Below are 21,972 nucleotides of genomic sequence, written 5' to 3' on the forward strand. Positions count from 1 at the left end.
TCTTATTCTAAGAGCAGAAACGTGAGCAGTCGGACAGCTTACGTTTACGTCATGAGTTAAAAGTCAGACTATCTAAAACAAAATTTTAATTACGTATTAATGAAGAAGAGAATAAAAACACAATAATAGATCATTTGCGGAATCGGTATAAGTGAAGTGAATAATGAACAGAGAAGTAGAGCGACGTTAAAAGAAGGACACGGTAATTGTTTCGTTTCGCTTAAAAAACATCACACGCGGGCACCGCATATTGTCGGAGCCATGTTGTCGGTGTCGTGTCGATGCGAATACAACATATTGACGCGTGCTTTATGTAGACATGTATACTACGATGACGACATGTGCTTTAACGTACTCCGTGTAGTGGGACAGGCGGATTCGAAGACGAAGAAGACTTCTATTGTTCTGGTGGTTTTTTTCAACAGGCTGTTCCGCCGCCGTCTTGTTCCGCCATTGTTGTCTCTGGTTCGCGTTGAACCGCGACAATATTGTCAAAGCACTATATGATAGTAATAAACGAATATTTATTCCTACTCGAATCTTGCAATGTCCACCTTCGAGCAACTTCTTTCTCTGGTTTGAATATCGTTGGCTGGATAAAAACAAAAAGAAAATCAGGCCCACTGATTCAAACTTATTCCACGTATGGCCTCAAAGAATCTCTCCTTTATGTTTCGCTTTTAAAGCCGTTGGTTGCGGTGTTTTTCGGGCAGAAGTATCGTCCTGCGTGGTGCGGCTCCTCGCCGTCGCAGAGCACTGGTTGCCCACTGCTGGGTGACATTCACAGAACGCCGTCTCGAGAGGCGCGGCTCTGCACTCGCGGCAGCCTCGCAGTTTCGGTATTCTTGCCCTTGACAGCCGAATTTCTTCGTGCCAAAGTTCTGCTGGTAATCGCATTTTCGCAGACACAAAAGTTGATATGACTTGTACGGAAAGCTCGCTTCAATTTCGCAAGTATGATGAGCCCGCTGAAATTAATAGTTTAAAAGTTCATTAATGGATCTTTCTTTATTGGCGTCTCATTACTTCATATCAGCCGTCACTCCGTGGTCGCCACCAATGACGGCATGTCTCCGAAGGAGAGAGAGAGAGAGAAACGTTTATTATTGAAACAGTGTCCCGAGCGAGGCCCGGTATCACCCTGAGGTGGGAAGGTTCCTTAGTCCAGGAACCCTCTGGCTTTGGCTGCCCTCTTGGCCCTGGCGACGAGTTGTCGTTGGTCTTCCAGGTCCCCGAGGGTGAGCTTGGCCTCCCACGTTTCAAACAGGTGGTCTTCGTTTGCTTGTGGTGCTCTGTTAGCGTCCATTTCCGGCTGCATTTCGCTGTCTTCATGCCACGGGCATTCCAAGAGCAAGTGTGCCAGGGTGTCGGGGACGTTGCATAGTGGGCAGAGGTAGCTGTGGGATGTCGGGTAGAGGCGGTGCATTATAGTGCCGTGTGTGTAGGTATTACTTTGTAGGCGTCTGAGGACCACGCTTTCTTCTTTGCCGAGGTTTGGGTGCGGTGGAGGGTACACGCGGCGCTCGAGCCTGTAGTGTTGCAATATCGCCGAATAGTTGTTGGGTACGGCTTCCACCTCTTCTGCCGCGGGTCGGAGGGCGTGTGGGGCAAGGGGAGCCCGGCTGACGTGCTCGCGGGCAGCGGTGTGGGCCGCTTCGTTCCCCTCTAGCCCCTCGTGTCCGGGTACCCACGTTACGCAGGTGTACGGGAGCGGAGTGCTACGTCGTTGCAGTACCTTGAGTGCATCAGCCGAGATGCGGCCCCTCGAGAAATTTCTACAGGCGGCCTGAGAGTCGGTGAAAATGACTGCTGCGTCTGTGCATGTGGTGGTGGCGAGAGCGATTGCCGCTTCTTCCGCCGTTTCCGGGTTGCGTGCCTTGACGGTTGCCGATGCTAACTCGCGGCCTCGGGAGTCTACGACGCTGAGAGCGTATGCGTTTCGATGCGGATACTTGGCCGCGTCGGTGTAGCGGGCGTCTGGGTCTTGCTTGAATCTTCGTTTGATGGCGTTGGCTCTAGCTTGCCTTCTACTCTTGTGGTATATGGGATGCATGTTGCGCGGGATGGGTGCAATGCAGAGGGACTCTCGAACGTCCGATGGAATTCGTTCTTTCTTGTCCGTGTCTGCGACGTACGTCTCACTGTAGTTCAGGTGTCGGAGTACTGATCTCCCGGTGGGTGTAAGCTTGAGTCGTTCCAGTTGGCTGTTTTTGTGCGCTTCAGCGAGCTCTTGCCACGTGTTGTGGACGCCCATCTTAAGGAGACGTGTAGTAGAAGCCATGGGGGGGAGTCCCAGGGCGACTTTGATTGCCTTCCTTATCATGATGTTGATCTTTTCGATCTCTGCGTTCTTTAAAGCCAGGTACGGCATACCGTATGTGATGCGGCTGGTGAGCAGTGCTTGTATTATTCTGAGCGTGTCTTGCTCCTTGAGGCCGCTTCTTTGGCTTGAGATCCTCTTGACGAGGTGCGTGAGCTGCGAAAGGGTGCGTTGTAGTCTTGGTAGGCTGGCCGCTCCGGATCCGTCCTTATGAATAAGGAGTCCCAGTATTCGTAGCGTATCGACTTTCGGGATTGGCGTCCCATTGAGGGTGACGCAGGGGTCGGGCTCTTCGTAGCTGGGTGGCCTGCCTCTCGTTCTTGCTTTCAGGACGAGATGCTCAGATTTCTCGGGGGCGCAGCGGAGGCCACAGTTTTGGCGATAGCTTTCGATGGTGTTTACGGCTTCTTGTAGGGCGGTTTCTTGCCTTCCAATGTTCGCAGCTCTGGTCCAGAGCGTGATGTCATCAGCGTACATCGCGTGGTGCAGATCTGGTATGGTCTCGAGGAGTTTGGGTAACTTGATCATAGCCACGTTGAAGAGTAGCGGTGAGATGACCGACCCTTGCGGGGTGCCTCTGTTTGGAAGTTGGAAGCTTTCGCTGCGGATGTTACAGATCCCGACGGTTGCCGTGCGGTCTGTCAGAAAGTTTCGGACGTACGCGTAGGTCCTAGTGCCGCAGCCGGTGCCTTCGAGGTTGTGGAGGATCGCGTCGTGACTGACGTTATCAAAGGCTCCCTTGACGTCTACTGCCAGTATGCAGTACTTGCTTCGATTGTTAAGGTGATCGAGGAGGCCTTCTTTTAGTTGTAAGAGTACGTCCTGCGTTGAAAGGTGCTGCCTGAAGCCGAACATGGTGTCTGGTAGGTGACCGTTATCTTCGAGGTACTGGGTAATGCGGTCGTGCACCATATGTTCGAAGAGCTTTCCCACGCACGAGCTGAGGGAGATCGGGCGTAGGTTCTCCAAGCTGAGAGGCTTGTTGGGCTTGGGTATCATAGTGATCTCCGAGTGCTTCCATACAGCAGGCAGTTCTCCTTTCTCCCAGCACTCGTTGTAGTACCGGAGGAGAGCCGCAGTGGCCTGCTGCGGTAGGTTGCGTAAATGCTTGTTTGCAATCCGGTCTTTGCCGGGGCTGGTATTTCTAGTCAGCTTGGCTAGGGCTACGTGGAGTTCTGCCTGCGTGAAGGGTCGGTCGAGTTCTAGATTCGGTTTTCCAGCGTATACGTTGCTGCTAGTTGACGCGCGAGAAGGTGCATCTCCGCAGAGCTTCTTTTGTACTTCTCGGAGGAGGTGTTCCTCTGACCCGTCGTGGTTGTGGATAAGTCTGTGGAGATGTTGCTTCTGTTCCGCTTTGGTAGGTTCCGTGGCTAGGAGTGCGCGTAGGAGGTGCCATGTCCTTTTGGTGCTCAGAGTCCCTTGTAGCTTGTCACAGAAAGCGTGCCAGTTCTGCCTGGCGATTTGGTCCGCATATTCCTGAGCCTGCTTGGTAAGGAGAGCGACGCGTGTCTTTAGCTTTCTGTTGAGCTTTTGTCGCTTCCATCTCTTGAGGAGGGCACTTCTGGCTTCCCAGAGGTGGAGAAGGTGCGCGTCAACCGCGGGCGTATCGGCATCAAGTTGTATGACCTTGGTGTGGCGTTCTGCTATATCTAGCACATTTTTGAGCCACTCGTCAATGTCGGTTATAGTTGCTCCGGAATCTAGGTTGTCCCTAAAGGATTTCCATTCAGTTAGTCGTGCAATTCCGGTCTTGGTCTGTCTACGGGTGTGTGCTACATCTAATTGGAGGATATGGTGATCGCTCCCTAGGGTTTCCGGAAGCCGACTACACTCTGCCCAGGGGACGTCCGCCGTAAAAGTAAGATCGGGGTTTGTGTCCCTGGAGACGCTGTTTCCAATTCTCGTGGTCTGGAGAGGATCATTCCAGAGGGTGAGTCTGTGTTGTTGGGCGGCATCGTGCACTCTAGCACCCTTCCTCGTGGTGGTATGATAGCCCCATGCCGTGTGCGAGGCGTTGAAGTCCCCCACTATTACGACTTGGTGGCCATTCGTGGACTTCTTGAGTTTTCGTAAAAAATGATCGAAGTCCGGTAACTGGTCCCGAGGGGGGCTGTACACGCTGGCCACGAATAGGCTTTTCTGCGTCTTTCGTTCCGGTAAAACCTCGATTAGGGTGTGTTCTGTCTGGGTGTTTTCTATGTCGTGTTCTTGCGCCGTGAGAGTTTTCTTGACCAGTATGGCAGTGCGTTGGGTGTGTGCATAAGTGGTGTATCCTTGCAGTCGGACATTCTGCGTGTTGGTTTCTTGTAGTGCTATGACGTCGGGTTGATTCAGCTTGATGAATTCTTGCAGGCTTGCGTGTCGAGGGCGGTACGAGCGACAGTTCCATTGCCATATGCGTATAGTTGAATGCTGGTTCTTCGCCTTGTGGTTAGTGGTCGCCATCGTCGATGGATTCGAATTCGCGTCGGCGATCGCGAGTGGGCGAGATGGAGCGAGAGTCGCTGTGGCTGTTCGCCCGCGCTTTCTTCCGAGTCGTGTGGCGCGAATTGTCGAGTTGTGCATTGGTGACATAGTTTTTCTTTACATGCGCGATAAAATTGTTGAGCTGTGGCGCGATCCCATCGATCTTGGCGTTTAGCGTGGCGATCTTGTTTTCGAAGGTTGCGGCTGTTTTTTCGACTGCTGATTGGACGATTTTTTCCATCGTGGCGTGAATGTTGTTCATAAAGGCTTCTTGAAATATCAGGCACCTTGCATATACTATGGCTTCGACATCCGCCTTGGTCAGCGTCGTTCCCGACTGTCTGTTAATGTTTTCGAGCTCCTGGCATTTTTGATGCAGCTTGTCTGTGAGTTCTTGCTGTTCCTTGCATTTTTGGAGCAGTTTGTCGGTGAGCTCTTGCTGTCTCTGTTGACTGCGGAGTAGTTTGTCTATGAGGTTTTGCTGGCTTTGCAATTGGCTGTGCTGATTCTGCAGTTTGCTCTGCTGGTTCTGCTGTTTGTTTTCGAGGACCCGTATGGCTGTGGCTTCGGTCGACGAGGAGTCCAAGCTGCTCGTACCACTCGGGGCGCTCGAGCCACTTGCCACATCGGCGTAGCTCGCGCGCTTGACCGAGTGGGAGCGCGAGCGAGAACGAGAGCGGGAGCGCGAGGCATTTCGCAGTATTGACTTGGACCTGCTGCGCCTTGGGGAGCTGCCCACACTGATACTGCTCGAGCTGGTGGCCGCGGTGCTCAGCTCCGGGAACTCTTCACTGCTGGAGCTCCGGCGGTTGTCTCTTTCTTGGAGCCTGTTGAGGCGCTGTTGCCGTATATTATATGGTGGTGGGCTTGGCTTCAGTCTCTTCTTGCACTCTGTACTTGCAGTTTCGTGCCCTTCTCCGCAGAGCTTGCAGGTTGGTTTGCAATCATGGTTTTGTGGTTGTCCGGTCTTGCCGCATTTGTAGCAGAAATCCGGGACCGGTCTCGGACAGACGTCTTGACGGTGTCCCGTTGTGCCACAGGTGCGGCAGTACTGCACTGACTTTCGATATGGTCTGCAGCGGAAATCAACGCTCTGGAAGATGATGTAGTAGGGAACGTGCGGTCCTTCGAAGAATACGACTGCCGCGGTCGACTGACCCAGCATTCTGGCGTGAAGAACGGTGTATCTTGCCGGTGCTCGGATTCCTGCCATGAGTTCTGCGGTGCTCGTTCCGGGTATGAGGCCATTGATGACGCCTCTGGAGACGTCATCAGGGGTTCGTATGTTGCCTTTGACGTTGTGATAAGTGCCTCCAAGCTGTATTTTGTTGATGCTGACCAGCATCTTGGCATCTTCCTTGTCGGCCGTGCTTGCGATGATTAAATTTTCGATTCTCTGTACTTGCACGCGTACTTTGTCATTGAAGTCTTGCTGCGATAGTCCACTCGCTCGGCCGATGGCGTGCATAACTGCAACGGTGTTCCATTTGGCGAGGTCGAGACCTGCTTGCGGGCGGTAGACGATCTTAAAGTCGTCTAGTGGCAGGGGCGGCATCCTGGGTCTGCGTTGTTGCTGTGGCGGTGCTGGATTGGACGTCTGCTCATTAGTTGGTTTTGTTGCCGGCGTCTTTACATTCGTGGTGTCCTTCTTGCCCTTTTTGCTCCTCGTGAGCCAGGCGCTTTCCGCTTCGATTGTTCTGCCGCTTTCTGTATCATAGTTCCACATATCTTCCCCGGTGTTTTCTTCCCTCCGGTCCGTTTGCATTGCATTTGTTTCCTCTTCTTTCTGGTTCTCTGACATTTCGCTTGCTGCAGCAGCCTCTCGGCTCATCGTAGTGTCCGTTTGCATTGCATTTGCTTCCTCTTCTTTCTGCGCCTTTGACATTTCGCTTGCTGCAGCTGCCTCTCGGCTCATCGTAGGGGCTCTTCGCCGCGGCGTGGGCGAGCGCTCGTGCGCTCGTGCTCACGTGGCGTGCGCCGCGACGGCGTTTCCTCTGATGGGATTGCAGCAGCTGCTTTGGCGTTAGGCTTAACCTGGTGGGTGTGCGGTCGACTTGATATCTTGAAATAAGGTGCACTTACCCGAAATAGGCTATTGTCCGGCGATTTCTCTCGTCTTGCCGGTTGCACCGGTGCAAAACTTAGATTCGTCACTGGCCTTGTTCCGGGATGAGAAGCACGAAAAGCGGGAGCCCATGTGAGACACGTCTGTTCTCCTCGGCCCCCTGGCGGCGAGTCTGTCTCCGAAGGAACCTTCCTATTATTTCAAAACGGGGATATTTAATATTACTTAACGTCTCGGTAGAAACGCCGGGTGTAAAGCCGACGGTCTCGACCCGTTGATCAGATTTCGACGACGCACGGCTGTGGTCGCCGCAGATGTTGTGCTTTGAGTGTCAATTTTTTTGGCACAAGTTCTTCCACTAAAAGGTTTTGGCTCGACCTTGATCTCCACAGCCACCACGACATCATAATATGAATCTGTATCGAAGTGCTTTCAGCGTTACTTTTTGGGAAAATTCACGTCAATTTGGCCTAGATGGTTTTTTCTTCGCAGACGACGAAAAGCGCTCGTCAAGTCCTTCTCGCATACCGCGAGTTGACATAAAAATCCAGGATGCAGTATCAACATGACATGCAACATACCACGCGATGTTACATCTTCATCTATGTATTTAGGTTCAGAAAAAAAAAACGGCAGATCCCACGCCCTGTGGGAATCGATGTTGTGTGATGTTATTCCTGTCATGACCTTTCATTTATGTTCGTCATGCACTCTTGCTATACTATGCCAATTTTGGTACCTACCAAGTTGACGAAACGATCATGAGAGCACCAAGACCTAGGCGGCTGTTTCATGACCTGCATGACACGCATGTCATGACATTCGAGACATGACCTATTATTTATGTTCGTCAAACACTCTGGTCATACTATGCCAATTTTGGTACATACCAAGGTAACGAAACGACCATGAGAACACCAAAACGTAGATAGATAGATAGATAGATAGATAGATAGATAGATAGATAGATAGATAGATAGATAGATAGATACTCTCAAAGTGGGAAATGTTCGCCAAGAAATGCTTCGTATTTAAAACGCTGTATACAAAAAGGATCACGCGAAGACAGATACTTTCCCCGCTGACATAAAGATGCTGCCTTCACCATCGCACCTCGTTATTTACACAAAAATTAGTAGTCATTTTTTTATTCGTAACGTACCAGTCAGTATGTTACGAATAATAAGAATCGACGTGACAAGCAATTATGTCCCTGAGTGGTATTTGGCTCTGAGGAGGCTATGTGAACGTTGTAGCGCGTAGGGTCGCGTTATTGCGCGAATTTTCTTACTTCAATTTTTTATTAGTTTCTTCTATCACATTTTATTTCCTTTACCACTTTCCCCAGTACAGGGTAGCAAGCCGGTATTTACACTGGCTAACCTCCTTGTCTTTCTTTCCCTTTCTTTCTCTCTCTCTCTCTCTGAGGAGGCTATCTCAGAATACTCTGCTGCCCGCAAATTTTGAAGCACACATACAATAATTGCAGTTCATTTACATGTTAACTATTCCCCATCGGTCAACAGTCATTTGTGCTAGATTAATGTCCGACTGACACAACCTACCGTCGATATATAAAAGCCACCGAAGATGAAATCAACTTTATAAATAACGCCTACACGGCTTTCGACTCGATAGCGTGCGATGCATAACACCCGCCAGGTACTAAGGAAAAGTTTGGGTAAGGAAAGAACATGGAAACGAAGAAATAATAGTCAAGATAGAGCTTCAACTTCCGACAGCATTTTATTTCTGGAAACAGTGACGTGTACAACTCGGCGACGATATGCGACATGCATGCATCACCTTCCAAGAAATGCACCCAATTGATCGCTTATAAACACAAAAGGGGTGCACACAAAATCTGACTTAAGTTGACTCAGGTATCGGCTGGCTTCAAAAATTTCGCATGTATGCATTCAGTTTGTACTTACAATGGTAAATGCATTAAAGGGCATAGGCTTCCATCTTTTTACATTTACTGCAATTCCATGTGTGTTTAATTGCGCACCAGACATATCGTCATGATTAGAAGCCCTTCAACTAATTACCCCATATCTGCCGTCACCCGTGGTCGCCACCACTGATGGCATGTCTCCGAAGGAACCATGCTATTATTTCAAAACGGCGTTTTCATTTTTTAGTAATAGTACTTAAAGTCTCCGTAGAAATACCCGGTATGAGGTCGCGGGATCGAATCCCGGCCCCGGCGGCCGCGTTTCGATGGAGGCGAAATGCAAAAAGGCCCGTGTGCTTGCGTTGTAGTGCACGTTAAAGAACCCCAGGTGGTGAAAATTAATCCGGAGCTCTCCCCTACGCGCGTGCCTCATAATCAGAAGTGGTTTTGGCACGTAAAACCACAGAAAGAAGAAGAAATACCCGGTATAAATAACCGGCGCTAGTTGCGCGGTAGTTGCGGGCTAGTTGTTAAAATTATTTTCCTGTTAGGCTGTTAGGCTTGTGTTAGGCGGATAGGCATAGAAGCCGTGTTCGTACAACTTACAATGATGCAGAACACGTTGTTGCTTTCTCTCAGCAATTCTTAGAGAAATTACACTGTCACAGAGCAAGAGTGCCTCGCGGCTGGTTTTTGCTGTTCAGAATTTTTGCTGTTAAATTTACGGTCGCCCATTCAAGATCGTCACCGACCACCATTCCTTATGCTGGCTTGTAAGTTTTCGAGATCCGTCTGGTCGCGTAGCACGATGGGCTTTACGACTTCGCGAATGTGACTTTGTGGTAACTTACACAAGTACCTGCCATCATGCTGACGCCGATTGCATTTCTCGCCTACCATTGACAAGGACAAACTCCGATGAAGACAGCTTCGATGAGTATGTATCTGGCTACGATTGCTCCTGAATTTCCCGATCTCACCGCTTTCAACAGGAACAGCGTAACGAAGTAAGCTTGAAATCTCTTTTTTGTCACGGCCCAAACTCCTAAAGCCAGTGGTCGGTTCTCGACATCTGGTCATCTGGTCACCTGGACCCGACATCTGGTCATCTGGGATGCGCGTGCACGCTGCAGCGGGTCCAGGAGCGCTTTTATTGACCACAGATGCGTCACACAACAAAGCAATACGTGGTTAGCTGTGATCAATGCCAACGCAGATCAACGTACACAGACCAACGGTCTTGTTGAACGAACGAAAAGAATTCTGACGAACATGCTGGCCATGCACGTGTCCTGTGACCACAAGAAGTGGGAGGATGTCTTGCCATTCATCACGTAACAGCGAAGCATGAAACAACAGACTACAGCCCATTCTACCTTTTTTATGCCCGATCGCCGCGGACCTACATCGACACCATCCTGCCGTTTTCTCCCTAAAGCGAACATTCAATCCCCAAGACACTCTGATTTGCCTAGATGCCCGACGGATAGCACGTCGTCACACGGTGGCATCGCAAAACCGCTCAAAGCAGTGGTACAACAGCACTCCTCAATTAGTTGCTTGTGAAAAAGGCGCTTTATTGCAGTTTTGCGAGCGTCATAACTACTGCGCTATACACCCACGCTTGGAGAACGTGCATTTATGGGAACCATATGGTCGCATTGTACTGACAATTGCAACACAACTTCCTTTGGGAGAGAGAAAGAGAAAATGAGAGTGAGAGACAGAGAGAAAGAAAGAGAGAGAAAGAAAGTAAGAGAGAGATATAACCTAGCTACAACCAAGAGACGCAATCAATCGGCCCGCTTCGCTGTGTCTTGAGCTTTGCGCGGCCTAGTGCAAGGCTTTCGCCTTTTTTTAACGAAACAAAACAATTGCCGTGTTAATTTTAAATGTGAAGCATTTCTTGGCGAACATTTGCTACTTTGAAAGTATCTATCTATCTATCTATTTATCTATCTATCCATCTATCTATCTATCTATTTATCTATCCATCTATCTATCTATCTATCTATTTATCTATCAATTAGAAGGCCTAAGTCTCTGTCCTCTCATGGTCGTTTCGTTAACTTGGTATGTACCAAAATTGGCATACTACGACATGAGCGTATGACGAACATAAATGATATATCATGACATAATTATCATGACATGCGTGTAATGTAGATCATGAAACAGCCGCCTACATCATGGTGCTCTCATGGTCGTTTCTTTAACTTGGTAGGTACAAAAATTGGCATAGTATGAGAAGAGAGTATGACGAACATATGTGATTGGTCATGACATAAATGTCGTCACATGCCTGTCACGTAGGTCATGACAATGGCTCAGCGAAAAATATTAACACTCAAAAACCGCGGAAATGGGTTCGGACGTGGGTACTACGTGAAGGAAACACTACAGTATGCTGGTAGAAGTCATAGTCATGAGTATGGCCCAGCAAAAAATGACAATGACTCAGCGAAAAAAGATTAACACTCAAAAACCACTGAAATGGAGTCGGGCACTAAGTGAAGGAAACACTAAACGATTGTGGTAGAAGTCAAAGTCATGACCATGACTCAGCAAAAATGTGAATCACTCACCAAAAACGATTAACACTCAAAAACCAATGGAATGGCTTCGGATGTCGTACTAAGAGAAGGAAAAGGCTAAAGTTTGATGGTCGATTCATGATCATGAGCATGACTAAGGCTTTCACCCTAAAGTCTTTTAGGTGTATCTAAAGGCGCTCCTGAGAACTCATGACATGAATATCATGACATGCGTGTCATGTAGCTCATGAAAGAACCACCTACGTCTTGGTGCTCTCATGGTCGTTTTGTTAACTAGGTAGGTTAACTGCTTCGCACAACATCGATTCCCACAGGGCGTGGGATCTGCCGGCTTTTTTTAAGCTTCACTCTACCTCTGTGTTCACTTCACTTATATTGATTGATTGATCACTTATATTGATTGGTTCATTTTACTTATATTGATTTCGCAAATAATTTATGATTGTGTTTTCATTTTCTTCATCATTATTACGTAATTAATAATTTTATTTCAATTAATCTAACTGCTCACTAATGACGTAAACGTAAGGTCTCTGACTGCTCACGTTTCTGCTCATAGAATAAGATTTTAATAAGTTTACCTACAGCTACTTCCTGCCGCCCAGTTCTTGGCATGTTCTCTGAGTGAGTACTCGCCATCTCTGGTGCAAGGTTCTCGCTAGGGCTTTCCGGCGCCCTACATGATATCTCGGGATCATATTCTTCGGAATTGGGGACACTATTATGTGCTGCCTGACTTCCTGGGTCATCTGCACTGTCTCTTCTGTACTGAACTGCAGAGATTTAGAGGACAACCGGACGTGTACTACACAGACGCGAGTCAAACGGACAGGGACAAGTATAAGGTGGTAGCCACGAACCAAAATCGTGTGATAGCTGCATCGGTCAGGGCAAAATCTACCAGCACAGCAGAAGCCGCAGCGATTGCACTTGCAATTAGGGACGCGGAGAATAGGGACGCATCTGCTGCCATACTCACGGACTCACAAACCGCCTGCCGCCTGTATCTCTCCGGGACGGCGCCGCGCTTAGTACTAAAAATTCTAGGGAGTCAAATTACCGGATTCCTCAACCTCACTTGGTGCCCCGCACACGAGGGCATGGAGGGCAACACAAGGGCGGACCGGCTAGCTCGCGTACTAAGCATCCGAGCTGCGGGCCGACCCAGTGACGAGCCTCCTTCTACACCGCGCGACATCCTCGAACACCAAAAACAGGAGCGGAGGCAATATGGACGCCCTCATCCTAAGTTAAACAGTCAACAGGCGAGGAATTGGCGCCGACTTCAAACACACACATACCCAAACCTACATACACTTAGCCGTATTCACCAAGCACGATACACTGACGAATGCCTGTGGTGTGGGGACACGCCAACGTTACCGCACATCACGTGGATATGCCCAAACAGACCGAAACATATAAACTCCACACTACTAAAAACACAAGATTTTAACAGGCAGTGGGAGGCGCGGCTTGCGGACGAGGACCAGGACAGCCAACTGGCTCTCCTGGACCAAGCCCAGCGAACCGCTCGTGCCAGTGGAGCCCTGGACTAGGGGCCCCAACCACGGGACCTAAAGTTTCATTTTATTCATTAAAGTTTCTCTCTCTCTCTCGCCATAAATGGGGATCTTCATCGTCGTTACCATCACCATTATATTGACGCGAAATAAGTTGGCACGTGGTGACACTGGCCCCTTGAGGCGAGAACGACGAAGTTCGTGGTTGCGCGCGCGCTCTCCGAGGTCCAGCCATTATTAAAGGCTGACGTGTTTTTTTGCCTATCTGTTGCTGGTGAACTATTCTAGCTGTAATAGCTGGGTGACATTTCTGGTGGAGGTGCTGGGTACGGTCGATGTTAAGATCTCCGGAGCGTACCCCAGACCTAAGCCCGGTGAGTAGTTCGGACGAGCTTACCCCTGTGCACGTACGTACCAGCCGGCGTCTCCAGGGACTCCAGCCACAGCACGGTCTGCTACCCGAACGAAGTAGAATGACGAACCAACCACCTCCTGCCGCTACTGCAGCATCGCACGTGGTCGTCAATCAGATCCGGACGCCGAATCATTTCCACGGGAGTGCTTCAGAGGACGCCGACGACTGGCTTGACCATTTTGACCGGGTCGCCAACGTCAACGACTGGACCCACGAGCGTAAGCTTCGCTACGTGTACTTCGCTCTTGAAGATTCCGCTAAAATATGGTTTGAGAACCACGAGGCGACACTGACGTCATGGGAAGAATTTCGTCTGCAGTTCCTCAATGCCTTCGCCAGGGCGGACCGGAAGGAGAGGGCGGAGTTAGCACTGGAGTCGAGAATTCAAGGCCCGAATGAGCGAGTGACGGCGTACGTAGAAGACATGAATCGGCTCTTCCAACGTGCGGACCCCTCTATGACTGAAGCAAAGAAGGTGCGCCACCTAATGCGCGGCGTCAAAGAGGAAATCTTTGGTGGCCTCATTCGAAATCCGCCGACGACAGTGGCAGAGTTCCACGACGAAGCCACTGCCACCATGGAAAAGGCCCTTCAACAGCGGGCCAGGCAATACAACCGCGACGCCGTGATTTCAAGGGAGCTCTCTGCCGTTACCCTCGGCAACGACGTCGGCGCCTTGCGAGAACTCATCAGGGCTGTCATCAAGGAGGAACTGCAGAAGATGCAGACGACCGCTGCCTCTGTGGGACAATTTTCCATTGCGGAAATGGTGCGCGCCGAGGTCCGACAGGCCGTCCATGTTCCTGAACAGTACGAGGCACCACAGCAGAGACCGCGTCCTGAAATGAGTTACGCAGAAGCAGTACGTCGTCCACCACCCTCAAGCGCGTATAGCATGGTACACCCCGCTCAGCAATTGGACGTTAGCTTCAGGCCTCGCAGCACACCGCACATCGCAGAAGCAAGAACTAGGAAGAGCGACGTCTGGCGCACCGCAGACTACAAGCCCCTTTGTTACCATTGTGGCGAAGCCGGGCACATCTACAGAATGTGTCCTTATCGTCATGTGGGGCTCCGAGGATTCGCACCAAATGCACCTCGTCCACGACCTGGTGAGCGGCCGCCGGAAATAGAGAGTTTCGTCGCGAATCATCGCAATGGTGATCAACGATGGCACGAGCCCCGTTCGTCGTCTCCTGCTCGTTACAGGTCACCATCACCAAGCCAAGCCTTCTCTCGCGGCGCTCTCAGACGCCGCTCGCCAAGCCCGGCGGCTCGGGAAAACTGAGTTCAGCGACCTCCGGAGGTGAGGCCGCTGACGTCGACTGTGCGCAAGATCCTCCACTACGACGACAACGATGAAAACAGAACGACGCAGACCTACAGACGCAGTCAAACACCGTACGAGAGGTAATAACGTCGAACATTCCCGTCACCGTAGACGACGAAGACATAACAGCATTAATCGACACTGGAGCGGACACCTCAGTTATGAGCATGGACCTTGCCTGCAAGCTGAAGAAAGTTTCTACCGAGTGGACTGGGTCGCAGATTCGCACTGCAGGCGGCCATCTGCTAACCCCGGTAGGAAGATGCACAGCGCGAGTGAGCATTCGTGGGTTTACGTACCTCGGAGATTTCGTTATCCTCCCAAGCTGTTCGAGGGACCTAATTCTGGGAATGGACTTTCTGCAGGCTAATGGAGCCGTGATAAACCTACAAAAGTCGCTGGTAACGTTTTCAACGGCGCAGGCCTTAGCAGGGAGCAGCACTGACGACACGTATGTCAACGCCTTGAGGATTGTCGACGAGAACATCACGGTGCCGCCAAGGAGCAGATTATTGACCCTCGTAACCTGCGACGCATTCGACGAGTATGAGGGTATTGCCGAGGCAAATATCCCGCTGTTGCTCGAAAGACACATCTGCATCGCCCGGGGCCTTGTTTGAATACAGAATAAGTGCTCGCAAGTTTTGCTGACAAATTTCAGCCATGAGTATCAGCACGTCCCTCAAGGTACAGCTGTGGCCTTTCTGAACGGCATTGCCGACTTCTCCGACGTCGGCACGTTACAAGTGACTTCACCGGATCTAACAACTCACGCCAGCCTGAGTACCCGCGTCCACAGTAATGCTGACTTAGCAGATGTACAGAAGAATCAGCTACTGGGCCTAGTGACAGAATTCTCTGGCTGTTTTTCCACAGAATCTAGAGTCCAGCGCACCTCCATTACGCAACACCGGATAGTTACAGAGGAGTCGGCGCGGCCTGTTCGTCAGCACCCGTACCGCGTGTCACCTATGGAGCGGGAGGCGATTAAGCGTCAAGTTGAAGAAATGCTCAATGATGACGTCATCCAGCCGTCGACAAGTCCGTGGGCGTCCCCTGTCGTGCTAGTAAAAAAGAAAGACAACACGCTCCGCTTCTGCGTTGACTACAGACGGCTTAACCAAGTCACCAAACGCGACGTTTACCCCCTGCCACGGATCGATGACGCTTTGGACCGTCTGCGCCATGCTGAGTTCTTTACTTCGTTAGACCTAAAGTCAGGGTACTGGCAAATCGAAGTGGACGAGCGTGACCGTGAAAAAACCGCCTTCGTGACTCCCGACGGGCTATACGAATTTAAAGTCCTGCCTTTCGGTCTCTGTTCCGCTCCTGCTACGTTTCAACGAATGATGGACACTGTACTCGTCGGACTAAAGTCGCAGACGTGTCTAGTGTACCTTGACGACGTTGTTGTGTTTTCCAGCACGTTCGATGAACATCTCACCCGACTACGAAGTGTCCTTACCGCAATACGCAAGGCAAACCTCACCATCAAGCCTGAAAAATGTTACTTTGGCTTCCGGGAACTCAAGTTGTTAGGCCACGTGGTCAGCTCCCAAGGAGTACGACCAGACCCAGAAAAGCTCGCTGCCGTTGCCGAGTTTCCTCACCCTAAAGACAAGAAGGCTGTTCAGCGGTTCCTGGGCCTCTGCGCTTACTACCGCCGTTTCGTTGAAGGCTTCTCGAGGATTGCTGAACCTCTCACGAGACTGACGCGACAAGATGTGCCCTTTGCGTGGACGGAAGACCAAGAGCTGGCCTTCACCGAATTGCGCAAACGCCTTCAATCCGCTCCAGTGCTGGCGCATTTTGATGACACCGCGCCAACTGAAATTCACATAGACGCAAGCAACGTAGGACTCGGGGCTATTCTGGTTCAATGGCAAGACGGCGCAGAACGTGTAATTGCGTACGCGAGCCGTAGTCTCACAAAAGCAGAAGCTAATTATTCGACCACCGAAAAAGAATGTTTAGCAGTCGTGTGGGCCATCAGCAAGTTCCGACCTTACTTATACGGCCGGCCATTTCGAGCGATCAGTGACCACCATTCGCTCTGCTGGCTTGCCAATCTACGAGACCCGTCAGGTCGCCTCGCTCGTTGGAGCCTCCGCCTCCAGGAATACGACATGACTGTTGTCTACAGATCGGGCCGTAAGCATAGCGACGCTGACTGCTTGTCACGTTCTCCTATTCCCTCTACATCCTCCGACTTGGAGCTAGATTTGCCGTTTCTTGGTGTCGTCGACGTGGTGCGCATGGCTGACTACCAACGTGCAGACTCTGAACTGCTTCCAGTCATCCGATATCTCGAGGGAGCTGACGTTGTTGTCCCACGCCCACTTTCACGAGGATTGACATCGTACTGCCTGCGGAACGATGTCCTGTACAAGAAAAATTCCGAGAACACCCAAGAAACGTTCCTTCTCGTCGTTCCGACGGCGCTGCGCGAGGAAGTTTTACAGGCGTGTCACGACGATCCCTGTGCCGGCCACTTAGGCTTCGCGAGGACATTAGCGCGCATACAGCGGAAATACTACTGGCCACACCTATTTTCGTCGGTTCAGCGCTATGTGCGAACGTGCCGTGACTGTCAGAGGCGTAAAGTCCCACCCGTCAAGCCTGCCGGCCTCCTTCAGCCTTTGGATCCGCCTCCGGCGCCGTTCCAGCAAGTGGGAATGGACCTTCTTGGTCCGTTCCCCACGTCTTCTTTGCAAAACAAGTGGATAATCGTGGCAACCGATTATTTAACTCGCTATGCGGAGACAAAAGCTGTGCCGCGGGGAACTGCTGCTGAAGTCGCCAGCTTCTTCGTCCACAACATCGTGCTTCGTCACGGTGCACCCGCTGTGCTCATTACTGATCGCGGTGCAGCGGTTACAGCGGAGTTGTTGCAACAAGTCGTCACGCTGACGCATACTGACCACCGAAGGACCACAGCCTATCATCCCCAGACTAACGGCTTAACAGAGCGCCTGAAAAGAACATTGGCCGACATGCTATCCATGTACATTGATGTGGAACACAGGACATGGGATGAAATTTTGCCATACGTGACGTTTGCTTACAATACCGCTGTGCAGGAAACCACCGAGTTTACACCATTCGAGCTCGTTTACGGACGTCGCGTTACAACCCCCTTAGACGCCATGCTCCCGGTAGACCACGGAGCCACAAGTAATGACACCACTGAGGAGTTCGTCGAGAAAGCGGAGGAAGCTCGCCAGCTTGCTCGGAATCGCATCCGCACCCAGCAGAATACCGACGCCTGCCGTTACAACCGGACCCGACGGAACGTCCAGTACTCACCAGGCGACCGCGTGTGGGTGTGGACACCTATCCGACACCGTGGGCTCTCGGAGAAATTGTTGCGCCGCTATTTCGGCCCCTACGAAGTTGTACGCCGCCTCAGTGATGTGAACTATGAGGTGGTGCCTCAAAGCTCTGATCCTAGTTCGAACCGACGCCGTCCACGTAGTACGGATGAAGCCGTACTACGCACGCGAGGGATAAGCAACCCTCACAAACCGCTTCAGCACTGTGTACATTCCTGTATGTTTTTTTTTCTTGCCATGTTGACACTCTTGCCCATATTGCTCGCCCCATGCCCTTGAAGCGACCGGGTCGGTCGCTTTTGAGAGGGGAGCAATGACGCGAAATAAGTTGGCACGTGGTGACACTGGCCCCTTGAGGCGAGAACGACGAAGTTCGTGGTTGCGCGCGCGCTCTCCGAGGTCCAGCCACGCTCCTGTGCGAGACAAGAAAGACGACGACTCCTTTCTGGACAGCTCTCGGTTCCGCAGACAGCATTCCCTGCAAAGGCCTGCCATCATCGGTGCCCCTGGCTCCGCTTCAGCCAAGCACCATCATTACGTGTCTACGAAGCATTCAAGGTTTGTTGGTACAGGCTGTGCACCAGCAGCAGAAGCAGCGATGGCGGTTCCCGATGTGGCCACGCATCCCGGCGTGGCGGGTGCATCGTTGAGCAGCGAGGTGCAATACTGCTACCAGTGGCGAACACGTGTTCACCCACCCTCAGACGCCTTCACGCAGTTCGCACAGGAAAGAGGCGTTCGGTGGCCGCCATGAAAGAGAACGAACACAACCGGCGCGTTAGCAGCCTCCTGGCAAAGCTGTGGCGTCCTCTCCGCGGCGCCGACAAGGAGCCCCTCCAGCCCAAGATAGCCGAAGCTGTCACCGTCCACCGAAGGAAGTACCCGGACTACGCGCACAACCCGCGAGAGGCCCACCAGTGCAAGGAGCAGGAGCGCATTGCCAAGCAGGTTACCAGCAAGCTGAACAATGACAGTTCCTGGGACAAGGAGCGGCAGCCACTTACTTCCACGGTCGCAGCCCAATGTCGAGGCGGCCCGAAGTTCCAGCAGCAGCTGCCGCCATTGTCGCGGACGCCACGGAGCAAACGCCGTGCTACCATCAGTGCTGCTCGAGACGGCGCTTCGGGCGCCGATCAGGGAACGGTGGTTTGTATGCCGACAACCGCTGTCCCGGCCACGACCAAGGATCTGGAAGAACAAGGATCTGGAAGGCGCGCCTGCGCGCGTACCTGGCCGCGTCCACGAACACCGCGTCTTCACATTTGCCGTACTTCCTCTGTACGTCCTGCGCTCTCTTTTCTCTTCTACCCCTGTGATATTCCGGGTGCATGTTCTTTGGTAGCGGAGGGACGACCAACTTGTCCCTGAGGCTGCTGGGTACGTCGACTTTGATGCCGTGTTGAGCGTGATACCCGATGCCTAACTTTTCTAATATGTATCTGCCCGTCCTGCTCTTGGAAAGACGTTCGTATTGCGCTATGTTCTGTGCCTCTATCAATTCCCCCAACGTATTATGTAGACCTAGATCCAGTAACCTGTTCGTGCTTGTGTTGATCGGTAGCCCTATTGCCTGTTTGTAAGCCTTTCTGATTAAGCATTCCATCTTTGTCTTCTCCGCAACGTGCCAATTGAGGTATGGTGCCACGTACGTTATTCGGCTAATTACGAAGGCCTGAACTAGTCTGATCATGCTACCTTCTTTCATCCCGCTGTGTCTGTTGGATATGCGTCTGAGTAACCTGACGGTCTGTGCAACCGCGCCTTCCAGTCTCCTGATGGTCTCGCCATTATGTCCGTTGGCCGCGATGTGTAAGCCCAGAACCCGCATGCTATCTACCCTGGGTACGGGGCGCCCGTCGGACGTCGTTAGTCGTATGTCCCTACCGGGATTCTCGTCGTTCGTCTCGCCGTTCGGCTTGCGGCCTCTTCGCGTAGGTCTGTAAACTAACAGTTCAGACTTTTCTGCGGAGCAGGTCAGTCCGGTGTTCTCCAAATATTGTTCGGCCGTCTCGATAGCACGTTGCAACGTGTGTTCTATCTGGCCGTCGCACCCCTCGGTAACCCACAACGTAATGTCGTCGGCGTAGAGGGTGTGATTGAGCCCTTCGATTTCGTTTAGCTTGGGCGGCAACCCCACGAGAGCTAGGTTGAAAAGCATGGGAGATATCACCGATCCCTGCGGGGTGCCGGCGCTACCCAACTCTATTTGTTCGGTAGTAAGCTCCCCGAGAGTAAGCTTGGCCTTTCTATTCGTCAGAAAGTCTCGAACGTAATTGTACGTTCGTTCGCCAAGGCCGAGTTCCTGCAGTTTGGCCAGTACGGTTGCGTGCGTTACGTTGTCAAAGGCCTTCTTCAGGTCCAGGCCGAGTATGGCCTTAGTGGACCTGGTCGGGCTGTTTATGACCTGATGTTTGATTTGTAGCATCGCGTCCTGCGTAGAGAGGTTTCTCCTGAACCCCAACATAGTGTGGGGGAGCAGGTCGCGGTCCTCGAGGTAGTTGGTCAGCCTTGTGAGGACCGCGTGCTCCATTACCTTCCCCACGCACGAAGTCAGGGAGATCGGTCTGAGGTTCTCTAGCTGCAGTCGCTTGCCCGGCTTCGGTATCAGCACGACGTGCGCTGTCTTCCATTGCTGCGGTACGCGTCCGGTTTCCCAGCACGCATTGACGTATTCTGTCAGTTTCTTTATGGATTTATCGTCTAAATTCCTGAGCGTTTTGTTTGTGATTCCGTCGGGCCCGGGCGCCGATTTAGTGTTGAGCTTATGTAACACTGCCCTGATCTCGGACTCGCCGATCGGTCTGTCTAGCTCTTCATTGATTGCGCCTTCGTATTCTGGATGCGTTACCGGTGGGACCGAACTAATGTACCGTTCCCTGATCTCCCGTAAGATCTCCTGTTCGGAGCCTTCATACGCATGTATGATTCTGTTGATGTTCTGTCTATACGCGGTTTTCGTCTCTTCTGGGTCAAGCATGTACCTAAGCAAGTTCCACGTCTTCGCGAGCCCTAGCTGATTCTCCATGTTACTGCAGGTGTTTTCCCACTGTTGCTTGCACAGCTGCTGTGTGTGACTCTCAATGTCCCTGTTTAGTTTCGCTATCTTTTTCCTAAGTGATCTGTTGTGTCTTTGCCTTTTCCATCTTTCCTGCAAACTTTGTTTGGCCTCCCACATGTGTAAAAGTCTGCTGTCTATGAGTTCGAGTTGCGCCTCTGGTGGGACCGTTCGTGTCGCCGCGGCAATGTCCCGCTTCACCGCATCGGTCCAATCCCCGATGTCCTGAATTGCTTCCTGCGAATCTTCCGTCTGCCTAATGTTTCTGAATTTGTCCCACTCGACCAGTTTGAGCTGTTTACCTCTGATCTTGCGCGGTCCCGCCGTGACTCTAATCTCTATTATAAAGTGATCACTACCGAGGTCCTCTTGCGTGTTAGTCCACTGCGAATCGCCAATGTTTTTCGTAAAAGTCAGGTCCGGTGTGGTGTCTACGCTAACGCTGTTACCTCTGCGCGTTGGCGAGGAGGGATTCGTAACGAGGGTGAGCCCCTCTTGCTGCGCGTCGAGCCACAGGTTCCTACCCTTGACGTTTTCGAATTTGTAACCCCACGCGGTGTGTTGAGCGTTGAAGTCCCCAGCAATCAGTACCGCCTGCCTGCTCGCGATAGCGATCGTTTTCCGAATGAGCGTGCGGAATCTGTGTTTGCATCGCGGACTGCTGTAGACGTTGAGAACGAAAAGGCTGCTAGGTACTTTCCGAGTCGGTATTATTTCTATTAAAGTGTGTTCAATTCCCTTAATGTCTGTGTCGTGTTGGACGGCCGTGAGATTTCGTCTGACCAGCGTTGTAACGGCCGATTTCTCCCCCGCGGCGCCACTGTAGGACTTGTAGCCCGATAATTTTCCCTTCCCGTTAGTTTCTTGTAAGATTATGATGTCTGGATTTTCTTTGTTAATCAGGTATTGCTGTAAATGACATCTTTTCTTAGCGTAACCCCTGCAATTCCACTGCCAGATCGTGTATCTGTTATGTTTATCCATGGTGTTAAAGTTTTCCGGCTCTCTCGCTCG

General features: G+C 51.4%; 1 protein-coding gene across 1 annotated transcript; it reads left to right on the top strand.

Annotated features, from left to right (window-relative positions):
• The first annotated feature begins 18,653 nt into the window (after window positions 1-18,653).
• LOC119444261 (transcription factor Sox-13-like) lies at window positions 18,654-19,716 on the top strand. Its single transcript, XM_037708689.1, has 2 exons — window positions 18,654-19,049; window positions 19,672-19,716. The coding sequence occupies exons 1-2, from the start codon at window positions 18,654-18,656 to the stop codon at window positions 19,714-19,716; spliced, it is 441 nt and encodes a 146-aa protein (XP_037564617.1).
• Window positions 19,717-21,972: the final 2,256 nt, after the last annotated feature.

This window comes from Dermacentor silvarum, chromosome 1 (assembly GCF_013339745.2).
Source record: "Dermacentor silvarum isolate Dsil-2018 chromosome 1, BIME_Dsil_1.4, whole genome shotgun sequence".
Classification (NCBI taxonomy): Eukaryota; Metazoa; Arthropoda; class Arachnida; order Ixodida; family Ixodidae; genus Dermacentor; species Dermacentor silvarum.